We start from the raw sequence: 22,827 nt of genomic DNA, 5'->3' as shown, positions 1-22,827 counted from the left end.
AACTTGCCCAAGGTCATACAACAAGGCATGGCATAGCTGGGTCTGAAACTCGGGTTTTCTGATATTCTCTGTCTACATCTTTTTTAAATGAATCTTCAATTCTGGTTAATTTCAGGTCCCAGGTTATCAGGAACCAGGGGAAGGGAAGGCCATGGAATTCAGTATTTAGATGTCACCTTATTTTCAGGCCTGTGCAACAGGAAGAATTATTTTTCATCAATAAATATTTATTGAACACATACTATAAATAAGGCACATTTCTAGTCATTAGCTATATTGTTGTGAATAAGATAAAATTGCCTTCCTACAGCTTGGTAGAGCACCAACAATAAATAAAAATATAAAATGCTAGAAGCAAAGTCAAAAGGCAAATGATAAAATAATGGAAATATTTGAATTCTTATACAAAAGGAAAATTTCTCTAATATATGAAGAACTCCCAAAATCAATTTAGAAAAAAAAATCAGCAACTTAATAAAAAAATTAGGCATAATAGACATGGTTCTTTCTCTCATAGAGCTTGTAATCTAGTGGAATAACCCCTTTTTCTCTAAGACTGAAGGAGTGGCTTGCCTGCAGGGTTTAAAGGAACCAAAGCAAATGTTGAACTCTTGAGTAGTCCCTCAAATACCTTTCTAGGGGCATGGCTAATAAAAGTCTGAACCCCAACTCTGCCACTTACTAAATATGTGACTTTGAGGGAAATTGTTTAATGTCTTTGGGTTTCAGTGACCTCATTTTTGAGATGGGAATGATTCTTATTTCTACAGGATTGTTGCAAAGAATGAGTTATGTAATAGATATGAGCATTCTTAAGAACAAAAAAAAAACACAATTTTTTTTTGCCCTTCCATTTTTCACTTGTTATTCTTCCTAGGACTGAGAATAGAAGAGCAGTGCCCTTTACTGTGGCAACATGTAGCTTTTTTTTTCTTTGCTTGTATTATCTGTTTTTTTTTTTTTTTTACCTTGTATTATCTGGTTTTGACTAAAGTTCTGAGGTATATCACTTTCCTGAAATCCCATGAGGTACCTATTTCTTAACTCAATTTTGAAATGGGGAAATGGATAGTTAGAAATATTAGTAATTTCCACAAGTCCCTAAAACTGGAAATTAGTAAGTTGGAATTCAAATCCAGGTCCTTGAACTCCAAGCTCAATGCTTTTGTCACTCACTATAGCACAAGACCTCATGTGACAACCTGGGATACCTGCCACCAGTCAAAAACCAGCTTTGAGCATCTCTGATGTTTTTGTTTCCCACCCAATACAGTTGTGACATTCTTTAACAGTAAGAGACATTTGGTCATCTACATCATAGCATCTACTTTTGGGATAGAAAAGTTCAGGTTATATGTTGGAGATTCTGAGCTACCTATTGCCATACAAATTGTGATGGTTGAAACTCTTTAGATAAGCCTATAGAAACTGACTTATGCGAATATAGGACCAGAACATTAAGGAAGAGTGTCATGGTAACTAACCCTAAAGAGAAGTATGTAGGAATTGACTGCCTCCTAAATCAATGTTAAACCAAGTTCTAGCATCCTAGTTCTAGAAGATGTTTAGCTGTGGTGTAAGCTCAAGGGTTTGGCCTAAATTCTCTCCCTGCCCCCCCCCCTCTGTCTCCCTTCATCAGAGGAAACACTAGGAAGATGAAAAGAGTCTGTGTGTGTCAAATCAAAGACAGTAGGGATACGCACCCCATTCTGAATTAGAAAATATATATTTTTAAAAAATGCAGTTTCGTTCTTTCCAAATATATGTGACAGCTTATCACAAGTTAGTTTATCCTTCTTCCCTTCCCATTCAAAACTTTTGCCTAGGGATTTTTCCCTTAGATGGACTATTGTAGAAAATAGATGCGGATGGTTGTCAAGGGCACTTAAGTTATTTATCTCATAGATAGAAACTTCTGAGTGAATTTGAAAGTAAAGTACAGGGTGTTAAGAGTGGAGCCAGTTTGATTTTCTAAGTCTTTATCTAACTCTCTTGGACTCCTATCTTATTTACTTCATTCTTTATATCTAAGAAGATAAACAAAGGTCATCTTCAGCTCAGTATTTCTAATGATCATAAATTGGAAATTGAGTTCTTTTCTGCCTAAAATTTCCCTTGTAGACTGTGAAGATAACTGGCCTGAATTTCGTATTTGTTAGTCAGAACCATATTATATATTTTTGTTGATTGCTTCAAAATCCCTACCCTTCATAAATTGTTTCATTACATTTCAATCCTGTCTCTGCCATTTACTAGCTCTTCAACTTTAGGCAAGTGACAGCTCTTCATCTATCAAAGGGAGATAATAATAATATCTCCCTCATAAGGTCATTGTGAGGAAATTACATAAACTAATACACGTAAAGGGCTTGAAACAGTGCCTGTGACTTAGTAAGTTCACAATATGTATTTATTACTATTTTTTATGATTTTTATTTATTTTTAATTTGAGAAAGAGAGAATCCCAAGCAGGCTGTATGCTCAGCATAGTGCCCAATGTGGGGCTTGATCTCATGACCCTGGGATCATGACCTCAGCTGAAATCAAGAGTCAGACGTTCAACCAACTGAGCCACCCAGGCACCCCTAATTATTATTGTTATTGTTATTGTTATTATTATTATTATTCAAATTTAATCTCTTTGTAGCTCCAATGTCTTTGCCTGGTTTCTCCCAGAACACATTTAGTGTGTTGGATAGGACTTTGGGCTTCAATTATTCTAGTACATCAGTAGATATTCATAGATTTTCTTAGATTAATATTTACCTTGTTGCATAAGTGGTTCCTCAATTTACACAAGGTCACCATGTTCTTCCTTATCTCTACACTTTTATTCATGTCTTCTCCTCTGCCTGAAAGACTTCTCTGACTAGTGACCTTATTATTCTTTAATGACCTTTTAAAACTGCCTCTTCTGTGAAGTTTCTTGTCCAACTAGTTGGAATTAACTTTTCTTTCCATGATATGAACTTAAAAATTCCTTGTCTTGGTGATTAAAGGGCACTGCATCTGTACTTTCCCTGGCTATTCATGACTCATTGGATAAATTTCAAACCCTCCACATAATATACAAGACCTTTCCCACTTTGGCATCCTGCTTACCTCTCCTACTCCCATTCTTTGAGCTATTCTTTCCTTTGCTCACTCAATTCGAGGCCACATGAGCCTCCTTATTTTCCTGGAATAGAACACATTCTTTTGCATATCAGAACCTTTACACCTGCTGTTTCTTTTGCTTGGAATGACATTTCACCAATTATTTACTTAGTTCACTTCTCATTTTTCAGACAGCCTTCAAAGGTTACTTCTTGTGAGAGGCTTCCTTCATCTATCCAAGCCTGGTACATTATGTTATATGTTCTCCCAACCTTCTGTGATTTCCTCTTTCTTGTCATATTTACCCACAACTGTTTGTTTAATAGCTACTTTCCACTACACTGCAAGTGTCAAGAAGGCAAGAATTGTATGTGTCTTGTTCATCTATGTATCCTGAGTGCCTTGCACCATGCCTGATACTTAGAAATCATTGAACATATATTTGTTGAATAAAAATAATCTATTTAAACCTCGTTGTAGAGATGGAAATATGGAGGCCCATAGAGGGAGAGGGATTTACTCAAGGTCACACAGAAAATCAGTGACAGAGAAGAAACCATAGGCCAGGACTCCTAAACTCTGGTGAAGTGCTCTTTGACATCCATGCACTCTACTATAGTACTTGTTACTTATACATGCTTATGTATCAGTCTGGCTCATAGACTAGGCTGTGAATTCTTTGAGGGCAGGGACCACATCTTCTACATGTGCTGTCCAATTAGCTACTTGCTATATGTGCCAGTTGAACACTGGGAAACATGGCTAGTCCAAATTGTCTAATTGTGTAAAATGCACACTACATTTCAAAGAATGTAAAATATCTCATTAATAAATTTTTACATTGCTTACAGGTTAAGATAACATTTTAGATGCATTGGGTTAAATAAAATATATTATCAAAAGTATTTTCACTTATTTATTTTTCAAATTTTAATGTAGCTATTAGAAAAAAATTGTAGCTCACATTACATTATATTAGATATATATTACTGGTCTGTTATATATTTATTTTTTCTCCTTGGTACCAAGTATAGAGCTTTGTAGTCAGTAAGTGCTCAACACACCCTTGTTGAATAAAGTTGAACTGTAGTTGGTAGGTTAATTGCTGCCACCTCTCTTGCCAATGTCACTGGGCTTGTGTGGAACATCACAGTAAATCTTTTGTCCCCAGGCCCAGGTGTACATGAAGTTTTTCGGTCCTGGCTTGGAGGTGCCTTATAAATATCATCAGCCTTTAGTTCCTTTTCAGAGGAAGCCCCATTGCAATCATGTGCACAGAAATCACCAGGGTTAAGGTGGATTGTGTAGACACTGGCCTCTTGCACAGGAAGTGGCCTCAGCTTTGCAATTGTTCTTGGGGACTTTTCTTGACAGGTTTCCAACAGGAAGTTGGGGGTAAGTGAACAGAGAGAGAAACTGGAAGTTAAAGGGAGGCCTTCTCAGTTTCTTCATGGAGGTGAGGCAAGCTAAAGAGTGTGGGCAACTTGGGCTATGGGGATTCCTTCTTTTGCTAATTCACTGATAAATTCATTTATTCAATTTGAAGTTCCTGGGAAACTATTTCATGTCTGACCCTGTGAAGAAAATAATGGACCAAACATGGTTCCTACTTTGGGCTGTTCTTGGTCTCCTGGAAGAGACAGACACATGAGGTAGTATGAAAAGGTTTTGGACACCAGAGCCAAGCAAAGCAGGGATTAATTATTTTCACTGGGAGAAGACTAGTCAGAGAAGTCTTTTCAGAGACAATGAGCATCATTATTTTCTCTCTCCATCTTTTGACATCTAGCTAAAATACTACTTTTCTAAGAGCCACCTTCTTGCCCCTGCCCTGGAACAATTACACCTTTCTTACCCACTCTTCTGATAGCACTTGTACCTTTGTACATATAGTCAATGAGTTATAGAGGTGGGTCTATAACTCAAGGGCTAAAACCTACAGTCCAAAACAAAAGACTCTGACCTAAAATTCAGTTTTTCTTTCCATTCCAGCACTGAGTCCAGTGTGGGACTCCAGCACAAACAGCTTTCCCCACCCAACGCTCTTCTCTCTCATCCTCCTTCATAGACTTAGCCAAGTCAAAAAGCATCCAAAATGAGAGAACTGTGTATCTTTTGGTTGCACAACAGACTTAAAGTAAAGCTCCCTTTGTGCTGTTGCTGCAAAGTTGGCCCTTCCCAGCATGCTTTGTGCTTGTGTGGTAAAGAGGAACTCCAAAAATCCTAATGCCTTTGCTCTAATTCAGGTCTTCTGCATAGATGGCATGATTTTCAGGTCTTCCTGGCTTCTAATGCTCTCTTCCATGGACGTACTGCATGGCTCCAAGGGGCCACCATTAATTACTACTTTATGTAAAGACATTGTTTCCAGAAGGTCCGTGTTAAAAAAACAAACAAACAAACAAACAAAACAAAACAAAACAGTAGAATACTTTAACTGATAGGTGAGGAAAAAAAGAGTGGGCAGCTGAACTTAATCTCTGTGGAGTGAATAGAAATGAAGGAGTCCCTCCCTGGGAAAGTGACCACAGGACAACCTTGACTCCACCCCAAACTTTAGTCAGAAATCAAAAATAAAAAGGAACTGAATCTTTCTAGAAGCCATATCTGGGGAAATTGGTCTCAAGGACTAGTCAATAAATTTTTCTGGTAGAAAGGAGTTTCTGCATAATAGTGTAACTGCAAGTGAATCTCTATCCCAAGCTGTGCCTACAGCCTCTAAGCCTTGCAACCACAAGTACATAGTGAGGGAGGGGTAGGGATAGAGAAGCTTATAAAGAAACCAGGGAGTATTTGAGTATTGAGCCACTAAGATCATCTAATCCAGCTTTTGTTGTTTAAATGGAAAACCCAAGCTAGGGGGGGAAACACAGCTGACAAATCTAGGACTGGGGCACAAGAGCCCTGGCTCCAAGCATATGGTCTTTTCTCTTGAACTTGAATTTATAAGACTGCATGTAGCTTGGATAGATTATTCAACAGAGCTTGAGCATGGTCCAGGGTACTACTTCTGCTATGTAGACTAAGGACTGGGACTTGAGCACTGCAATCATTGAAGGCAATCACAAGTATACCCTAAAAGAATTGAAAAAAAAATTGCCTCTCTCTTCTTCAATACCATCAGGATTCATGATGTAGAATACTGCATAATGGGAATCCAGTGTCTTCCAAACTATGAATGGGGACTGCCCAAAGATTGCAAACATGTGGCACCAAGAGGTCACTCAATTTCTTCTCACACTTTTCACATCCTTCATGAAGCCTGAAAGTCACAATTGAACTTAAGGATCTGGCACCATATTTTTCTTCTCAAGGTCAACTACTTTTTTCTCTCCTTGTAGCCAGTGTGTGAGAGTAGAAAAAGCCTAACTTTTGGAGCCAGAAAGACCTGAGTGGAAATTATATCTTCTCCATTATTTCTTAGTTTTTTGTTCACTTTAGGTAAGTCACTTTACTTTTATGTGCCTCACTTTCCTCACATATAAATAAGGATAATGATAATACATACCATACCAAAGAGTTGATGATTAAATAAGATAATGCATGTAAAGCACATAATTTTATTATTAATAGAAGTGAATTTCTTTCTTCCCTTCCTTCTGTAAGGCCCTTCATGCCAAAATGTGATCTGTGGTCAGAGCTGTGCCAGCAGGGCCAGCTTTATAGGCATGTGACCTGTAAAGTTTCCCAGGTCCCCATACTTAGAAATACCTCACACTTGGCTTAATATTCTTCTTCTTCTTCTTCTTCTTCTTCTTCTTCTTCTTCTTCTTCATTATTTTTGGAAAAGTTTGTTTGTTTTGGGAGAGAGAGAATGGGGAAGGGGCAGAAAGAGAGAGAATTCCAAGCTGCCCTTTCAGTGAGGAGCCCGATGCTGGGCTCGAACTCACTAACCACGAGATCATGACCTGAGCCTAAGTCAGATGCTTAATTGACTGAGCCACCCAGGTGTTCTGGCTTACTATTCTGCTGTCACCATTTTGAAATCTTCTTTTTTTTTTTTTTTTACAGGAGCCCCCCCCCCCCATTTTCATTTTACACTAGGCCCTGCAAATTATGTAGCTGTACCAGGTGAGAAGCTGTGCCAGGGGAAGTAAAAAGGGTGTTTCAGGACCTGAAGACATTCTGACAGAGTGAGAGAACAAATGCTTTGAAGTTGATAGAAGTGGATTTAAATTCCACATATACCACTAATTTGCTTTTTGATATCATTTTCTTTCATCCCTCAGATCTGTTTCTCAATTTTGACAATGTAGATTTTCATTTGATAATGTCTCAGCTCTGACATTCCTCATTAACTCATTAACCCATTCCTCATTAACTCTAGGGAAAACTCTGACCCATAGGTAGAGCCTAAGGCAGCCAGAGGCTTTCTGCTTCAACTCTCTGCAGCTTGGAGAACCATTGTCTGTAGGAGGTCAGCTACAAATGGGCTGGGGGGTGCATGGCAGTGGGAACTGTTGCTGCAGTAATGGGCCCTTTCACAATAGCACTGTTTTGTCATTTTTCACCCAGATTTCCGTTGGTTAACCTCAGCCTTAACTTCCTCATTTATGTTTCCTCTTGAAGACATCAAGGACCCTTCAAAACACACGACGTTCCTGCCCCAGGCAAAAAGCCCAGTTACCTCTGGCCACTGCAGTTTGGCTCATCACCAGGGAACCTTTGCCTCCTCCAAGACCAAGGCACCGCTCCAGTAACAGGTATAATATCCATTTTCCCTCTCTGCTTGGATTCCCAAGCTGGGGGAGGTCCAAGGGTGGCTTGAACCTACCTACCCTATTCTCTTTGGACTCTCCTCAGGGATTCTGAGTGAAGGGTGGGTGAGAAGGTTCCCATTGGTTTTCTATCTTGAAAATTCTAATGGTGAGAAGGAAAGATAACATTTCTTCCTCAAAAACATTGTTAGGAGCTAGCCACTTGGAAATGGAGTGTTCTTTGGAATCATGGGTCAGGACATTTGAATAGCCGTCTTGAATTTGCCATTTATGCACTATGTATCTTTGATAAGTCCTCTCACCTTTCGAGAACACATTTTTGGCCTCTTATGCAAAGAAAAGGAAGGGAAATATTAGACGAATAGTGTCTAGAGGCTTATTTAGTTTTTATATCCCTTATTTTTATGGTTGTCGACCCTCTGTTGAGAAAGACATAAGAGAGATGCTGAATAAATATATCTGGGTGGGGCTGAATGGGATTGAACCATGCCTAAAAAAATCCAGACTGCTTCCAGTATGAGGAGGTCCAACTGGTTCAGAAGCAGGATACATCCTGCTGCTTGTTGTGTTAGCCCTACTAGGGTAGATTAGGGGCAAATGATTTTATTTTGTGTAGTATGACACACTAAGAGAAAAACTTTCAGAGTTCCTTAATACCTCTATGTCGATATTCACATTTTCTTCCCATGGGTTTGGCAAGCCTTTTTCAATTGAACCTGTTTTTCTTTTATTTATTTATTTATTTATTTATTTTTAACTTTTTTTTTAACGTTTATTTATTTTTGAGACAGAGAGAGACAGAGCATGAACGGGGGAGGGTCAGAGAGAGGGAGACACAGAATCTGAAACAGGCTCCAGGCTCTGAGCTGTCAGCACAGAGCCTGACGCAGGGCTCGAACTCACGGACCGCGAGATCATGACCTGAGCCGAAGTCGGCCGCTTAACCGACTGAGCTACCCAGGCGCCCCGAACCTGTTTTTCTTATATACACTCATTTGGAGAGGCATGCACTAGAACATCAAGAGTGGGAATAAAACCTATCTGGTTTCAGCTCAGCCACTGACTCCTTCCATTAATATTGAGGTGATATGGTCTATAAGGCTCTTCAATTTCGAGTATACTAAGAAGGAATATTTAGCCATTTCATATTTCTCTCTCTCTCTCTCTCTCTCTCTCATGAAATCAGAAAGAGGTTTCACGAGGCTACAGGCACCTCCAGTTTATCCAGGTCTTCTCACGGAAGCCGGTAGCCAATGAGGGTAATGATAGAGCTTTCTGGACATGAGTCCAGTTCTGTCTTGCCACCTTGAATGCAAGCTCTATTAATCAACTTTCTTGGCTGGCCTCCACCCACAACTGCAGGGACTGAGTCACAGTGCCTATTAGCTCCTATATGGGAAGCTCTGAAAAGCTGAGAAAACTTTCCTAACAATTCTGCCAGGTAAATCTTCTTATTCCCATTTCCAAAGAAGACAACTGAAGCTCAAAGAAAGATTTTCCCAATGCCATGATTGGCTAGTTGGTACTCAATGCAGCATTAGAATCCAAATTTGTCTGATTTTTCCCACTATACTGTATATGGTGACCAAGATTGTTGCTTTTGCTGCTCTGGGTGGCTTGGGATGAATTGAGTGGTATGGGAAATGAGGGGATGGAGAAAATTGTTTATAGACTTGTATTTAAAGTCACTCCTATATTTCAAATTGGAGAAGCATGTCATCCCCTCATCAACATCTATTAAACTAAAGGAGATAATATTAAAAAAATATTGTTGTTCCTAAAAGACAAGTCCCTCTGCCTTGTCTTAGCTCAAATAAGGCCTTCTGGCCTCATGGGGTACTTTTCTATTCCTGACAATCGTGTAATGTTTGCCACTTGTCATACCAGTATTTAATATGAGCCAGCTACTTTCTCACAGATCAACTGCCACAACTGGAAAGGTGAAGCATTTGACACAGACAACCTGGATTTTTTTTTATCAACAAGATCTGGGTGTTGCCAAGGGTATTACTCTGTAAATTCCAGACATGACCATGTTCCTAGCAGCTTCCTTAGTTCCCTAATGGTTGTGGATTGAAAGATCCCAATGCCTCACTGCCACATCTACTGCTTGTCTTTTGCCATCATTGTGGACGTGTCTCCCTTTTCCTGGAGAGAAAGAGATAAATACAGAGCAGAGAGCTAAAAGAAACAATGAGGAAAGCTGAAAGGCACAATGAGGTGATATAAGGCCTAACCCTAAACTATGAACAACTTGTATAACCTGCAGCTACTTTCTTCTTCAATATTAACCTTCATTTCCTCATTTATAATATGAGTGGGTAAGACTAGATGATGTTTCTTTTATAGCTTCCATTCTTGAGTCTTGATGGGACAAGGGGGCCCATGTTAGGCAAGGCTAAAGCCATACAACAGTCCTGTTTCATCTGTCCTGATCCTGTTAATTCAACTGTCACTGGCCCTTGCTTTCCTTCTCAATAGCACAACCACCATTTTTTGAATATCAAATACTGAACTAAAGGCTTTGCATACATTAACTCATGCCATTCTCACAATAACTTATTATGTAGGTACTCAAACCCATTTTGTGGATGTGGAAAACTGTAGCTCAGAGAGATGAGATAATTTATCTGAGGTTTCCCAGCTACTTAATGACAGTTAAAATTTAAGCTCATGTTTAACCTCAAAGTCTATGTTCATAACCACAAGACTGTGGGACATTGGAAAGTGGGTGGGGGGGGGGGGGGCTTGTGGATACTAATCTGGGGCCTAGTCTTTTCCTGAGGTCAGAGAAGCAGGGCAATGACCAAATTCTCTCCCTTATGCATATAGGAGCCAACTGAAGCTTGGAACTCCAAGGAATGCTAAAGCTATAGCCCGAGGACCTCTGGGTGAGCACTGGGGCCTCATCTGCAGTCTCAGCTGGGCTTTCCTTAAGGATCCATCTTCTGGTTGGGAGACTTATGCCTGTTTTTGCTCACTTCCTTATTCTGATGTTTCTGCTAGTCCTTAGCCTTTGAAGTTTCTCTGGGGCTCAGGGTGTGACTCCTTTTTCTTTCATTCCCTCCAGGGCCATATCTCCCAGGAAGATCTTGCCTCCTCACTGAAGCTCCTGGCCTGGCTCCTGCAGTGCCACACTCCGTGTATTTGACAAGCTGAGTTGGACACTCCATGTGGTAGAGTGTCAGTTTGTCAAATACCCCAAGTGCGGCATATGCCTAACAGCTCCAAGCCAGAGCAGTTGGGATACAACAAATAAATTGTCAGCTGAATACAAGATCACTCTCCAAACACAAACTAAACTTTCACAGGTTATTTTCAGTGACTTGAGGGAACTGAAGCATTGTATCTGAGGGTGCCAGGGGAAAAATGAGGCAACTCTTGAAGCCACAGATCTGGAATGTTTCTACACACATTGTCAGATCCCAAGCAGGACATAATGGTCTTAAAAAGGTATATGGAATCCAGGGATGGAAGTGCTCTTTGATTTGTATTTTTTCTTCACATTCCTCTTACAGAGTCTCCTAGAAAGGACACCAGACTTCTCACACAAGCTTCATGATAGGGCTTAGAAACCCACTTTCCTGACACTCAGCCTTGGCTTCTAGACACACTTTGACCTTATCTTTCTTTTCTTCTTCATGTCTTTTCTCCTTCTGGTAATACTTTATCTATTTTTTTCTGCTTACTCAATTATTTCTCATACTTCTGGCTCAGAAAAATTTCAGTCTCTCCAAGGACTTTTGAAAGTCAACCTACACTTTTTTTCTTCTTCATTTGAAGAACACACCTTGCCTTAGCCCTTGTATGTACCCACTTCTATTGTCCAATGGCACCTCTTGAATTATTAATAAACTTTTCCAGTGGATATTTTTAACTCCCCCCATGAAATTGTGAGGAAAATACTGTTTTCTTGAATTGCTGTCTCCCCTTTCTATCCCTGCACCCAGTAGCTCTGGTTACAGAAAATAATACATCTTTACTGATTGACTTTCTACTAGACTATTATCCTTGGATTTGGGTCAAGATGCTATTCAGAAATTTGTGAAAAAAATTAAACTGTGGTCACCATAATGCTATAGGGTATTTGAGGTAATAATCAACATTGAAGGATTTTCCTCCTGAGAAATAGGGTCAAGGACTAGAATGGAAGAGCAAAAACATATGCTCAGAGGACAAATATGTTTTGAAATTATTTGGTAACTCAAAGTTATACAGGTGTTTTATTGCAGAATTTTCAGTGTCTTTAATTTTCTAATGTTGCATTGGAAATCTCAAATAGAAAGATTTACAGAATGAAGCACTTTTTATTCCTATCTAATTGTGGATCCCCCCCCCCCCCAGGGCCATCTCTTGGTCAGAATCTGGGAAAATGCCCTAGAGGGACTCCATATCTTCTGTCTCTCTTTTGGAGATCTGCTTTTTTTTTTTCCTCTTCCAGCTTTCCCTGAATGGCTATTTGCCTAAGACAAATTCTGTTATCATCCCATGCTTGTTTAGCCTATCCTACAGTTTTGAGATAACCTTGTACCTATGACTCTCTTACTGACTTGTATGGAAAAAAAAAATATTAGTTTTGGGGCAAAGATGATTCCTACTGCAATGAATATATGATCCTAACAGTTCACAGGCCTGTTTTCTTGTCTCTGCTCTATCACTGACTTGATGTATGTGATTTTATACTGTCATGTCCCTCTCTAGGATGTATTTCCTCATATGTAATATGGGAGAATTAAAATTAATAATCTCCAAGATTTCTAAGATAAGAGACTTTGAGATGTCCTTGGGAATTCATAGCTTCTATGGGAGTAGCAGGGGAGTGTTCCTGGGTTTGGGAATCCTTTTATTAATTTACTTTTGCTTGTGTTTTTATTTTTTTTAAACTTTTTTCAATGTTTATTTTTGATAGAGAGTGAGAGCAAGCTGGGGAGGAGCAGAGAGAGAGGGAGACAAAATCTGAAGCAGACTCCGTGCTGTCAGCACAAAGCCTGACATGGGGTTCAAGCCCACAAAACTGTAATTTCGTGCTGAGCCAAAGTTGGACACTCAACTGACTGAGCCACCCAGGCACCCCATTACATTTATTTTTATTTTAGAGAGAGAAATAACATTCACAAGTGGGGGAGAGGGGAAGAGGTAAAGAGAGAGAGAGAGAGAGAGAGAGAGAGAGAGACACTCAAACAGGTTCCATGTTCAGCAAGGAAACTGGCTTGGGGCTCAATCCCACAATTCTGGGACCATGACCTGAGCTGAAATCAAGAGTTGGGTGCTCAACTGACTGAGCCACCCAGGCACCACTGAGGATCTTTTGATTAATTGGCATGCAATTAGGATTGTCTTCCTAACTCCAATAATTTATTTCTCTAAGGGTAGTAGGAAGAGAATAATGGCTTTTTTTTCTGAGCCTGAGGGTCTGGAAACAGCTGTTTCATGAAGGAAGCTGAGGTTTCCACTGGGTGGGTCCCTGTTTCAGAGGCTTGTAAGCATGATGGGGAAGAATAAGTTGCTCCTTTCATCAGCTATGTGAAGCTGGCATATGAGGATGAAGAAAATGCTGAGGTTTTGACCATGGAGTTGACAGGTTGATGGTGGTGAAGCAAAGGAATAATTCTTGTTCACTTCTGTGTACTATTTTGACTTCTGTAATCATCCCAAAGGAGAGAATCTCCTGGTGAAACCTGAGCTGACCTTGGGCTGCATTAGAACCCAACGTGTCAAAAACAGCTTCCATGAAGAGCAAAGAAGTTTATTTGACATGAATTACATGAGGAAAAGGAAGAAGTGTTGAGTCAACCTAGAACAGGTCTTCATAGAGGAGATTGAAATAAAGGTGTATGCATGCGTTCACACATGCAAATTGTCAAACACATGCATGCATGTATGCATGCGCGAGCGCGTGCGCACACACACACACACACACACACACACACACACACTCCTAGTTTTCATTTGTGCTTGAGGAAAAATATTTCTTTGCTTGGACCCCCACATTGTAAGAAGGCCAGAGTATAGAGATGACTTATGGTGAAGACAACTACTGCAAAGATTTCAGGATTCCAGGAGGTAGAAATCTTTGAGGGTGGTGTATTCATACTTTGGAAATAAATGGAGCCTTTCATCTCTACTTCCACAGTCCCCTGAAACAGAAGAGGGGGTCCCTCATTTTCAGGTTTCCAATTGACTTAAGAGAGTCATCCAAATGGAGTTGGCAGGATAACAGGGAAGGGAATGGAAGACAGTTGAATACGAATTTGCCAAATATTCATTGTGTCCCAGATGGGCCCACATCTGAAGTAAAGTAAAGATGGTATGTGTGGGAAAGAGAAAGACAAAAAAAGAAAAGGTACTATTCATAATTCCAAGTCCCCAAACATCTCAACCAGTCTCATTTTAATCACTTGATGGGTACTTGAGAGAAGACCAATATAACCAAGGTTGCTATCATGATTTGATTTTTATTGAGCACCAAAAGAATACCAGAGCACTAGACTCACAGCTCAGGAGCAAAACTTAACCCTAGCTTGTTACACAAAAAGGTATCTGGCCCTGAAGAAAGGGAAGTGATCCTGGACACAACTGGTCCCCTGAGCAGGCAAAGCTGCATTTCCCTCTAGTCTTCTGGTGGCAAGAGACCAAAGCTGTGTGGTGTCTGGAAGCATGATGACCACATCTCAGTGCTATCGGAACTTCCCTCTGGTGTTTGAAGAGAAGAAGCAGAAGGGATAATAGAAGGGTCTAAGACATGACCCAGCAGCAGGCTTGCTTGAAGTGCATATAACTTCTTGGGCAAAGCCAGTCACTCTTAGAACTTCAGTGATGAAAGACCCGTTGGGCTATCCAGGAATGGAAGTAGCAGGGAAGATGGCTGTGCAGAATTCAGGGGCTGAATAGGCAATTATGTCAGCAGACCATGGCCTACCAGGTGCTTTTGTCTTTGGTAGTCAAAAGCTCATAATCTGGAGGAACTGTGTGCAGCAGGTGAGAATAGTCACCATTGATCTGGGCGATGATCTGGTGCTCCTGGCCCAAGCAGGGATCGTCAGAGTAGTCAATGCCCGGAGTCTGGGAAGATGACTCTTCACTGGAGCAGTCACTTGTGAAAATAGCCACTCTCCAGGTTTCACCAGAATTGCTGTCCTCCCTGGAATGTGCCCTGTGGCCCAAGATCCCACCACACATAAAGAGGGGCTTGAAGCTGGGACTCTAGTTTCCCACACTTCTGCCCCAATTCTTGCCAACTGACCCTTAGGCTCTTGTTACTAAGGGTTTCTGGGAACAGGAGGCTAGTGGGCCTGGATTATTCCATGTCATCAGTGGGTCAAGAAAGATCCTCTGGAGGTGCTTCAGAGGGGGAAGAAAGCTATTCCCTGACCCTGAAGGCCTCGGGGCTTAGAATTGGGTTTATGCCAACCTCTCTTTCTTCCATGCCAGTGACAAACAGAATGAGGGCAGGGAAGGGGTCAGAAGATGGAAAAGCAGAGGTAATCTTACCTGGCCACTTCACAGACATGTTCTAGAAAAGAAGAAGAAATCAAGTCAGAAGTCTCCATGGGGAGTGGACAAGGGCCAAACGTGGACACTGGTTACCAAAGAATGAGGGAAGGAGAGACAAAAAGAGAGATCTCTATTGGGAGGTATTGGGAAGATAAACTGAAACACAGGGATACAGATTTCTCAGAGAAAGGAAAAGTACATGTTGTTACTATCCTCTTTGGTATACTCTGGTTCAGGACATCGGGCTGGAACAGTTGCTTGGTGTGGTAGAGGAAGGAACACTGGAGCTGGACGCACTCTCAACCCAGAAATCTTGCCAAAGATCCCCAGGGAGTTTTTGTGAAAACTTGACCAGGCCAGGGCCCAGGCAGAAGGGGTTAAATTAGCCTCTCAGGGACCATGGCCTAAGCCATTTCCAAATGCACTCATCTCCACTCTGCACTCAGAAAAAATCCTGAAGTAGGTCACCATTTCCCCCTAGTGTCTGTGGAGGAGAACTATCTGCAGTCCGTGCAGGCTTAAAGGCTCTATAACCTGATACAAACATGGATGTTTCTTGGTACTTCCCTCTAGGAGTTTATAAACTTTCAAGAATGCAACTGGGGATGCATGCATTCAAACACAAGAAAGAAAACAGAGCATGCCACAGGCCCTCTGCTTTGTGATACAGCCCTGTGTTTCCATGTCTTACCAGCCCCACTGGCCTGATAGCTCCCATACCACAGGTGTTATCTATTTCATTTTTTATATACCCACACTTTGGCACATAGTAGTCACATGTTAAATTGAATTAATGGCCTAAGGCTATCTCCATTATAGAGAGATAAAAATAGAAATTCTGGGAAGGCAATCATGAGAAGGCAATCCAAAAGGGGAAAAGCATAGAGGCATTAGGTATATGTGGCATATTTGCCTATTTGAGCCCAGTGATTGGAAATGAAATTAAGGAGTGATGGGGGTCAAGAAAATAGGCTAAAGCCACATCAGAGAGGGCCTTGAATGGAATTCAAATTTTGACTTCTATTCCCTGGGCTATGAACAGCCCTATAAGGTTTTTGTGTGGGAAACAATCTAATATGGTTACAGTTTACACCTAATCTCATTGAGGCTATGATGAATGTTGTTTTCGCTGGGATTTGTGGCTACTTGAGTTATCTCTACTTCCAAGTTCAGCCTCATGAGTCATAGCCACCCTGACTAGCCAAGACCTTCAGAGACTCATGGTGGAAACTAGGCTACTTGGGAATAGAAGCTTCTATGGAGGAAAAGACACACTAATGTTAGGCAAAATGGCCAGTGCAGCAGGCTTTGAGGTGTATTTAGATTTTACTTAGAAATCAACATCCAAATTCTCTTTTAACTCCTCTGTTGGCTCACAGTTATTAAATGGCCCTGACAACTGCACCTCCATGATGTCATCAATTTATTTTTTTTTAATTGCTGACTTTTAGTTCCTTTGCAAGGCCTAGAGAAAAAATTTCCAAATTCCTTAGCCTGTTATTTAAGATACTTTGTTATCAATAATAAAATTTCCTTTTCTCTTGAATTTCTCCTCTGAATTTTCTACATTGATGGCCCCACTCAACGTCATCTTTTGAGCTTTTGCACCTTTCCTCATGTAATTCCTTCTTCCTGGAACACTGCCTTCTAATTTTTTTTTTTCATCCTCCAAGGCCTGGTCTAAGTCCCACCTCCTCCTAAAAGTTCTTGCTAATCTCTTCAGCCTTAACTGACTCTCCTTTCTTCTGGAAACCTTATCATTGATTATATTCTCCAGGCTTTGAGTCTATAGCCTTTTTTGTTATGTATGATTATTGATAAACTTCATATTTCTACTTTGAATCTTCTAAATAAATTGTAATAAACTTGAAGCCAAGGATTGTGACTTCGATTTCTCTTGCATCCTCATGAGACAAACCATTACAGTGATGGCTTTCATTAAGCTAGTTAACAAAGATTTCTGAATTAACTTCCATACATCATCTTGTCATTGTTGGCTTGCATATCTATCTCCATACACTTCTTTTCTCACTCCCACTCTAAGCTGGGAGCTCTTTGAAGTGCCTATCACAGTGGCTGGTACAGAATTTATGTTTAACTATACTGTCAGAATGAATTAATGAGCAAAAGCCACTCAGTTATACTCATAACTGACCTTGTTGGGATGTCTTCCAGCAGAGCATGACATAAGCCAGGATGGAGACCATCATACAGCACAGGGAAATGATGAGAATGATGGAAAAGGTAGGTAGGCCATTTCCTAGGAGGCAAAACAAGGCCAAGAGGTATATGGTTGAAAATGAGCTTAAAGACTTAGATTCCACCTACACCTGCCTAAAGAACCCAGAAAGCCGCCAGAGGATTAGCAGAACGGAGTCTCCGGAGTCAAGCGCAGACTAGAGGCCCACGGAAGAGGGTAGGAAGGGCGGCGAGGCGGTGCGTGCTCCACGGACTGGCGGGAGGGAGCCGGGGCGGAGGGGCGGCTCGCCGGCCAAGCGGAGCCCCCGAGTCTGGCTGGCAAAAGCGGAGGGGCCGGACGGACTGTGTTCCGACAGAGAGCGCGACTTAGCGTCTGGGAGGTCATAAGTGAACAGCTCTGCTCGGAAAGCGGGAAGGCTGGAGGACAGAGGGAGGGAGAGCTGCTAAGCCCCCGGACGGCAGAGCTCAGCTTGGCGGGGAACAAAGGCGCTAGCGCCATCTCCCCCGCCCATCCCCCAGCCAAAATCCCAAAGGGAACCGGTTCCTGCCAGGGAACTTGCTCGCTCCGCGCAAACACCCAACTCTGTGCTTCTGCGGAGCCAAACCTCCGGCAGCGGATCTGACTCCCTCCCGCTGCCACAGGGCCCCTCCTGAAGTGGATCACCTAAGGAGAAGCGAGCTAAGCCTGCCCCTCCAGCCCCCGTGCACCTTGCCTACCCACCCCAGCTAATACGCCAGATCCCCAGCAACACAAGCCTGGCAGTGTGCAAGTAGCCCAGACGGGACACGCCACCCCACAGTGAATCCCGCCCCTAGGAGAGGGGAAGAGAAGGCACACACCAGTCTGACTGTGGCCCCAGCAGTGGGCTGGGGGCAGACATCGGGTCGGACTGCGGCCCCGCCCACTAACTCCAGTTATACACCACAGCACAGGGGAAGTGCCCTGCAGGTCCTCACCACGCCAGGGACTCTCCAAAATGACCAAACGGAAGAATTCCCCTCAGAAGAATCTCCAGGAAATAACAACAGCTAATGAACTGATCAAAAAGGATTTAAATAATATAACAGAAAGTGAATTTAGAATAATAGTCATAAAATTAATCGCTGGGCTTGAAAACAGTATACAGGACAGCAGAGAATCTCTTGCCACAAAGATCGAGGGACTAAGGAACAGTCACGAGGAGTTGAAAAACGCTTTAAACGAATTGCAAAACAAAATGGAATCCACGATGGCTCGGCTTGAAGAGGCAGAGGAGAGAATAGGTGAACTAGAAGATAAAGTTATGGAGAAAGAGGAAGCTGAAAGAAAGAGGGATAAAAAAATTCAGGAGTATGAGGGGAAAATTAGAGAACTAAGTGATACACTAAAAAAAAATAATATACGCATAATTGGTATCCCAGAGGAGGAAGAGAGAGGGAAGGGTGCTGAAGGGGTACTTGAACAAATTATAGCTGAGAACTTCCCTGAACTGGGGAAGGAAAAAGGCATTGAAATCCAAGAGGCACAGAGAACTCCCTTCAGACGTAACTTGAATCGATCTTCTGCACGACATATCATAGTGAAACTGGCAAAATACAAGGATAAAGAGAAAATTCTGAAAGCAGCAAGGGATAAACGTGCCCTCACATATAAAGGGAGACCTATAAGACTCGTGACTGATCTCTCCTTTGAAACTTGGCAGGCCAGAAAGGCTTGGCACGATATCTACAGTGTGCTAAACAGAAAAAATATGCAGCCGAGAATCCTTTATCCAGCAAGTCTGTCATTTAGAATAGAAGGAGAGATAAAGGTCTTCCCAAACAAACAAAAACTGAAGGAATTTGTCACCACGAAACCAGCCCTACAAGAGATCCTAAGGGGGATCCTGTGAGACAAAGTACCAGAGACATCACTACAAGCATAAAACATACAGACATCACAATGACTCTAAACCCATATCTTTCTATAATAACACTGAATGTAAATGGATTAAATGCGCCAACTAAAAGACATAGGGTATCAGAATGGATAAAAAAACAAGACCCATCTATTTGCTGTCTACAAGAGACTCATTTCAGATCTGAGGACACCTTTAGATTGAGAGTGAGGGGATGGAGAACTATTTATCATGCTCCTGGAAGCCAAAAGAAAGCTGGAGTAGCCATACTTATATCAGACAAACTAGACTTTAAATTAAAGGCTGTAACAAGAGATGAAGAAGGGCATTATATAATAATCACAGGGTCTATCCACCAGGAAGAGCTAACTATTATAAATGTCTATGCGCCAAATACCCGAGCCCCCAGATATATAAAACAATTACTCATAAACATAAGCAACCTCATTGATAAGAATGTGGTCATTGCAGGGGACTTTAACACCCCACTTACAGAAATGGATAGATCATCTAGACACACAGTCAATAAAGAAACAAGGGCCCTGAATGATACATTGGATCAGATGGACTTGACAGATATATTTAGAACTCTGCATCCCAAAGCAACAGAATATACTTTCTTCTCGAGTGCACATGGAACATTCTCCAAGATAGATCATATACTGGGTCACAAAACAGCCCTTCATAAGTTTACAAGAATTGAAATTATACCATGCATACTTTCAGACCACAATGCTATGAAGCTTGAAATCAACCACAGGAAAAAGTCTGGAAAACCTCCAAAAGCATGGAGGTTAAAGAACACCCTACTAACGAATGAGTGGGTCAACCAGGCAATTAGAGAAGAAATTAAAACATATATGGAAACAAACGAAAATGAAAATACAACAATCCAAACGCTCTGGGATGCAGCGAAGGCAGTCCTGAGAGGAAAATACATTGCAATCCAGGCCTAGCTCAAGAAACAAGAAAAATCCCAAATACAAAATCTAACAGCACACCTAAAGGAAATAGAAGCAGAACAGCAAAGGCAGCCTAAACCCAGCAGAAGAAGAGAAATAATAAAGATCAGAGCAGAAATAAACAATATAGAATCTAAAAAAACTGTAGAGCAGATCAACGAAACCAAGAGTTGGTGTTTTGAAAAAATAAACAAAATTGACAAACCTGTAGTCAGGCTTCTCAAAAAGAAAAGGGAGATGACCCAAATAGATAAAATCATGAATGAAAATGGAATGATTACAACCAATCCCTCAGAGATACAAACAATTATCAGGGAATACTATGAAAAATTATATGCCAGCAAATTGGACAACCTGGAAGAAATGGACAAATTTCTAAACACCCACACTCTTCCAAAACTCAATCAGGAGGAAATAGAAAGCTTGAACAGACCCATTACCAGCGAAGAAATTGAATCGGTTATCAAAAATCTCCCAACAAATAAGAGTCCAGGACCAGATGGCTTCCCAGGGGAGTTCTACCAGACATTTAAAGCAGAGATAATACCTATCCTTCTCAAGCTATTCCAAGAAATAGAAAGGGAAGGAAAACTTCCAGACTCCTTCTATGAAGCCAGTATTACTTTGATTCCTAAACCAGACAGAGACCCAGTAAAAAAAGAGAACTACAGGCCAATATCCCTGATGAATATGGATGCAAAAATTCTTAATAAGATACTAGCAAATCGAATTCAACAGCATATAAAAAGAATTATTCACCATGATCAAGTGGGATTCATTCCTGGGATGCAGGGCTGGTTCAACATTCGCAAATCGATCAACGTGATACATCACATTAACAAAAAAAAAGAGAAGAACCATATGATCCTGTCAATCGATGCAGAAAAGGCCTTTGACAAAATCCAGCACCCTTTCTTAATAAAAACCCTTGAGAAAGTCGGGATAGAAGGAACATACTTAAAGATCATAAAGGCCATTTATGAAAAGCCCACAGCTAACATCATCCTCAACGGGGAAAAACTGAGAGCTTTTTCCCTGAGATCAGGAACACGACAGGGATGCCCACTGTCACCGCTCTTGTTTAACATAGTGCTGGAAGTTCTAGCATCAGCAATCAGACAACAAAAGGAAATCAAAGGCATCAAAATTGGCAAAGATGAAGTCAAGCTTTCGCTTTTTGCAGATGACATGATATTATACATGGAAAATCCGATAGACTCCACCAAAAGTCTGCTAGAACTGATACATGAATTCAGCAAAGTTGCAGGATACAAAATCAATGTGCAGAAATCAGTTGCATTCTTATACACTAACAGTGAAGCAACAGAAAGACAAATGAAGAAACTGATCCCATTCACAATTGCACCAAGAAGCATAAAATACCTAGGAATAAATCAAACCAAAGATGTAAAAGATCTGTATGCTGAAAACTATAGAAAGCTTATGCAGGTAATTGAAGAAGATATAAAGAAATGGAAAGACATTCCCTGCTCATGGATTGGAAGAATAAATATTGTCAAAATGTCAATACTACCCAAAGCTATCTACACATTCAATGCAATCCCTATCAAAATTGCACCAGCATTCTTCTCGAAACTAGAACAAGCAATCCTGAAATTCATATGGAACCACAAAAGGCCCCGAATAGCCAAAGTAATTTTGAAGAAGAAGACCAAAGCAGGAGGCATCACAATCCCAGACTTTAGCCTCTACTACAAAGCTGTCATCATCAAGACAGCATGGTATTGGCATAAAAACAGACACATAGACCAATGGAATAGAATAGAAACCCCAGAGCTAGACCCACAAACGTATGGCCAACTCATCTTTGACAAAGCAGGAAAGAACATCCAATGGAAAAAAGACAGTCTCTTTAACAAATGGTGCTGGGAGAACTGGACAGCAACATGCAGAAGGTTGAAACTAGACCACTTTCTCACACCATTCACAAAAATAAACTCAAAATGGATAAAGGACCTGAATGTGAGACAGGAAACCATCAAAACCTTAGAGGAGAAAGCAGGAAAAGACCTCTCTGACCTCAGCCGTAGCAATCTCTTACTCGGCACATCCCCAAAGGCAAGGGAATTAAAAGCAAAAGTGAATTACTGGGACCTTATGAAGATAAAAAGCTTCTGCACAGCAAAGGAAACAACCAACAAAACTAAAAGGCAACCAACGGAATGGGAAAAGATATTTGCAAATGACACATCGGACAAAGGGCTAGTATCCAAAATCTATAAAGAGCTCATCAAACTCCACACCCGAAAAACAAATAACCCAGTGAAGAAATGGGCAGAAAACATGAATAGACACTTCTCTAAAGAAGACATCCGGATGGCCAACAGGCAGATGAAAAGATGTTCAACGTCGCTCCTTATCAGGGAAATACAAATCAAAACCACACTCAGATACCACCTCTCGCCAGTCAGAGTGGCCAAAATGAAGAAATCAGGAGACTATAGATGCTGGAGAGGATGT

The 22,827-nt window shown here is 41.1% G+C and overlaps 1 protein-coding gene and 1 long non-coding RNA gene across 14 annotated transcripts in view; one reads left to right on the top strand and one right to left on the bottom strand.

Moving 5' to 3' along the window:
• Nucleotides 1-6,723: 6,723 nt before the first annotated feature.
• Nucleotides 6,724-22,827, top strand: part of LOC145714572 (uncharacterized) — a 95,009-nt gene continuing 78,905 nt past the window's right edge. For 4 of the 12 annotated variants that reach the window (XR_014136902.1, XR_014136897.1, XR_014136898.1 and 1 more), the window contains exons 1-3: nucleotides 7,165-7,799; nucleotides 10,647-10,705; nucleotides 10,885-11,267. This is a non-coding gene — a long non-coding RNA (uncharacterized LOC145714572). Of the gene's footprint in view, nucleotides 7,800-10,646; nucleotides 10,706-10,884; nucleotides 11,268-22,827 lie in introns of all 12 variants that reach the window. The other 8 variants (XR_014136900.1, XR_014136895.1, XR_014136896.1 and 5 more) reach the window with 8 other exon arrangements.
• VSIG4 (V-set and immunoglobulin domain containing 4) overlaps nucleotides 14,250-22,827 on the bottom strand; it is a 40,980-nt gene continuing 32,402 nt past the window's right edge. Inside the window, exons 6-8 of one of the 2 annotated variants that reach the window (XM_081794172.1) lie at nucleotides 17,464-17,568; nucleotides 15,306-15,327; nucleotides 14,250-14,967 (exon numbers count right to left, since the gene is read on the bottom strand). In XM_081794172.1, coding sequence (XP_081650298.1) covers nucleotides 14,730-14,967; nucleotides 15,306-15,327; nucleotides 17,464-17,568 — 365 coding nt within the window. In that variant the 3' untranslated portion in view covers nucleotides 14,250-14,729. Of the gene's footprint in view, nucleotides 14,968-15,305; nucleotides 15,328-16,516; nucleotides 16,564-17,463; nucleotides 17,569-22,827 lie in introns of those variants that run through there. The other variant, XM_081794173.1, reaches the window with a different exon arrangement.

This window comes from Panthera onca, chromosome X (genome assembly GCF_046562875.1).
Source record: "Panthera onca isolate mPanOnc1 chromosome X, mPanOnc1 haplotype 2, whole genome shotgun sequence".
Lineage (NCBI taxonomy): Eukaryota > Metazoa > Chordata > Mammalia > Carnivora > Felidae > Panthera > Panthera onca.
This window is presented reverse-complemented; position numbering and strand designations above follow the sequence as displayed.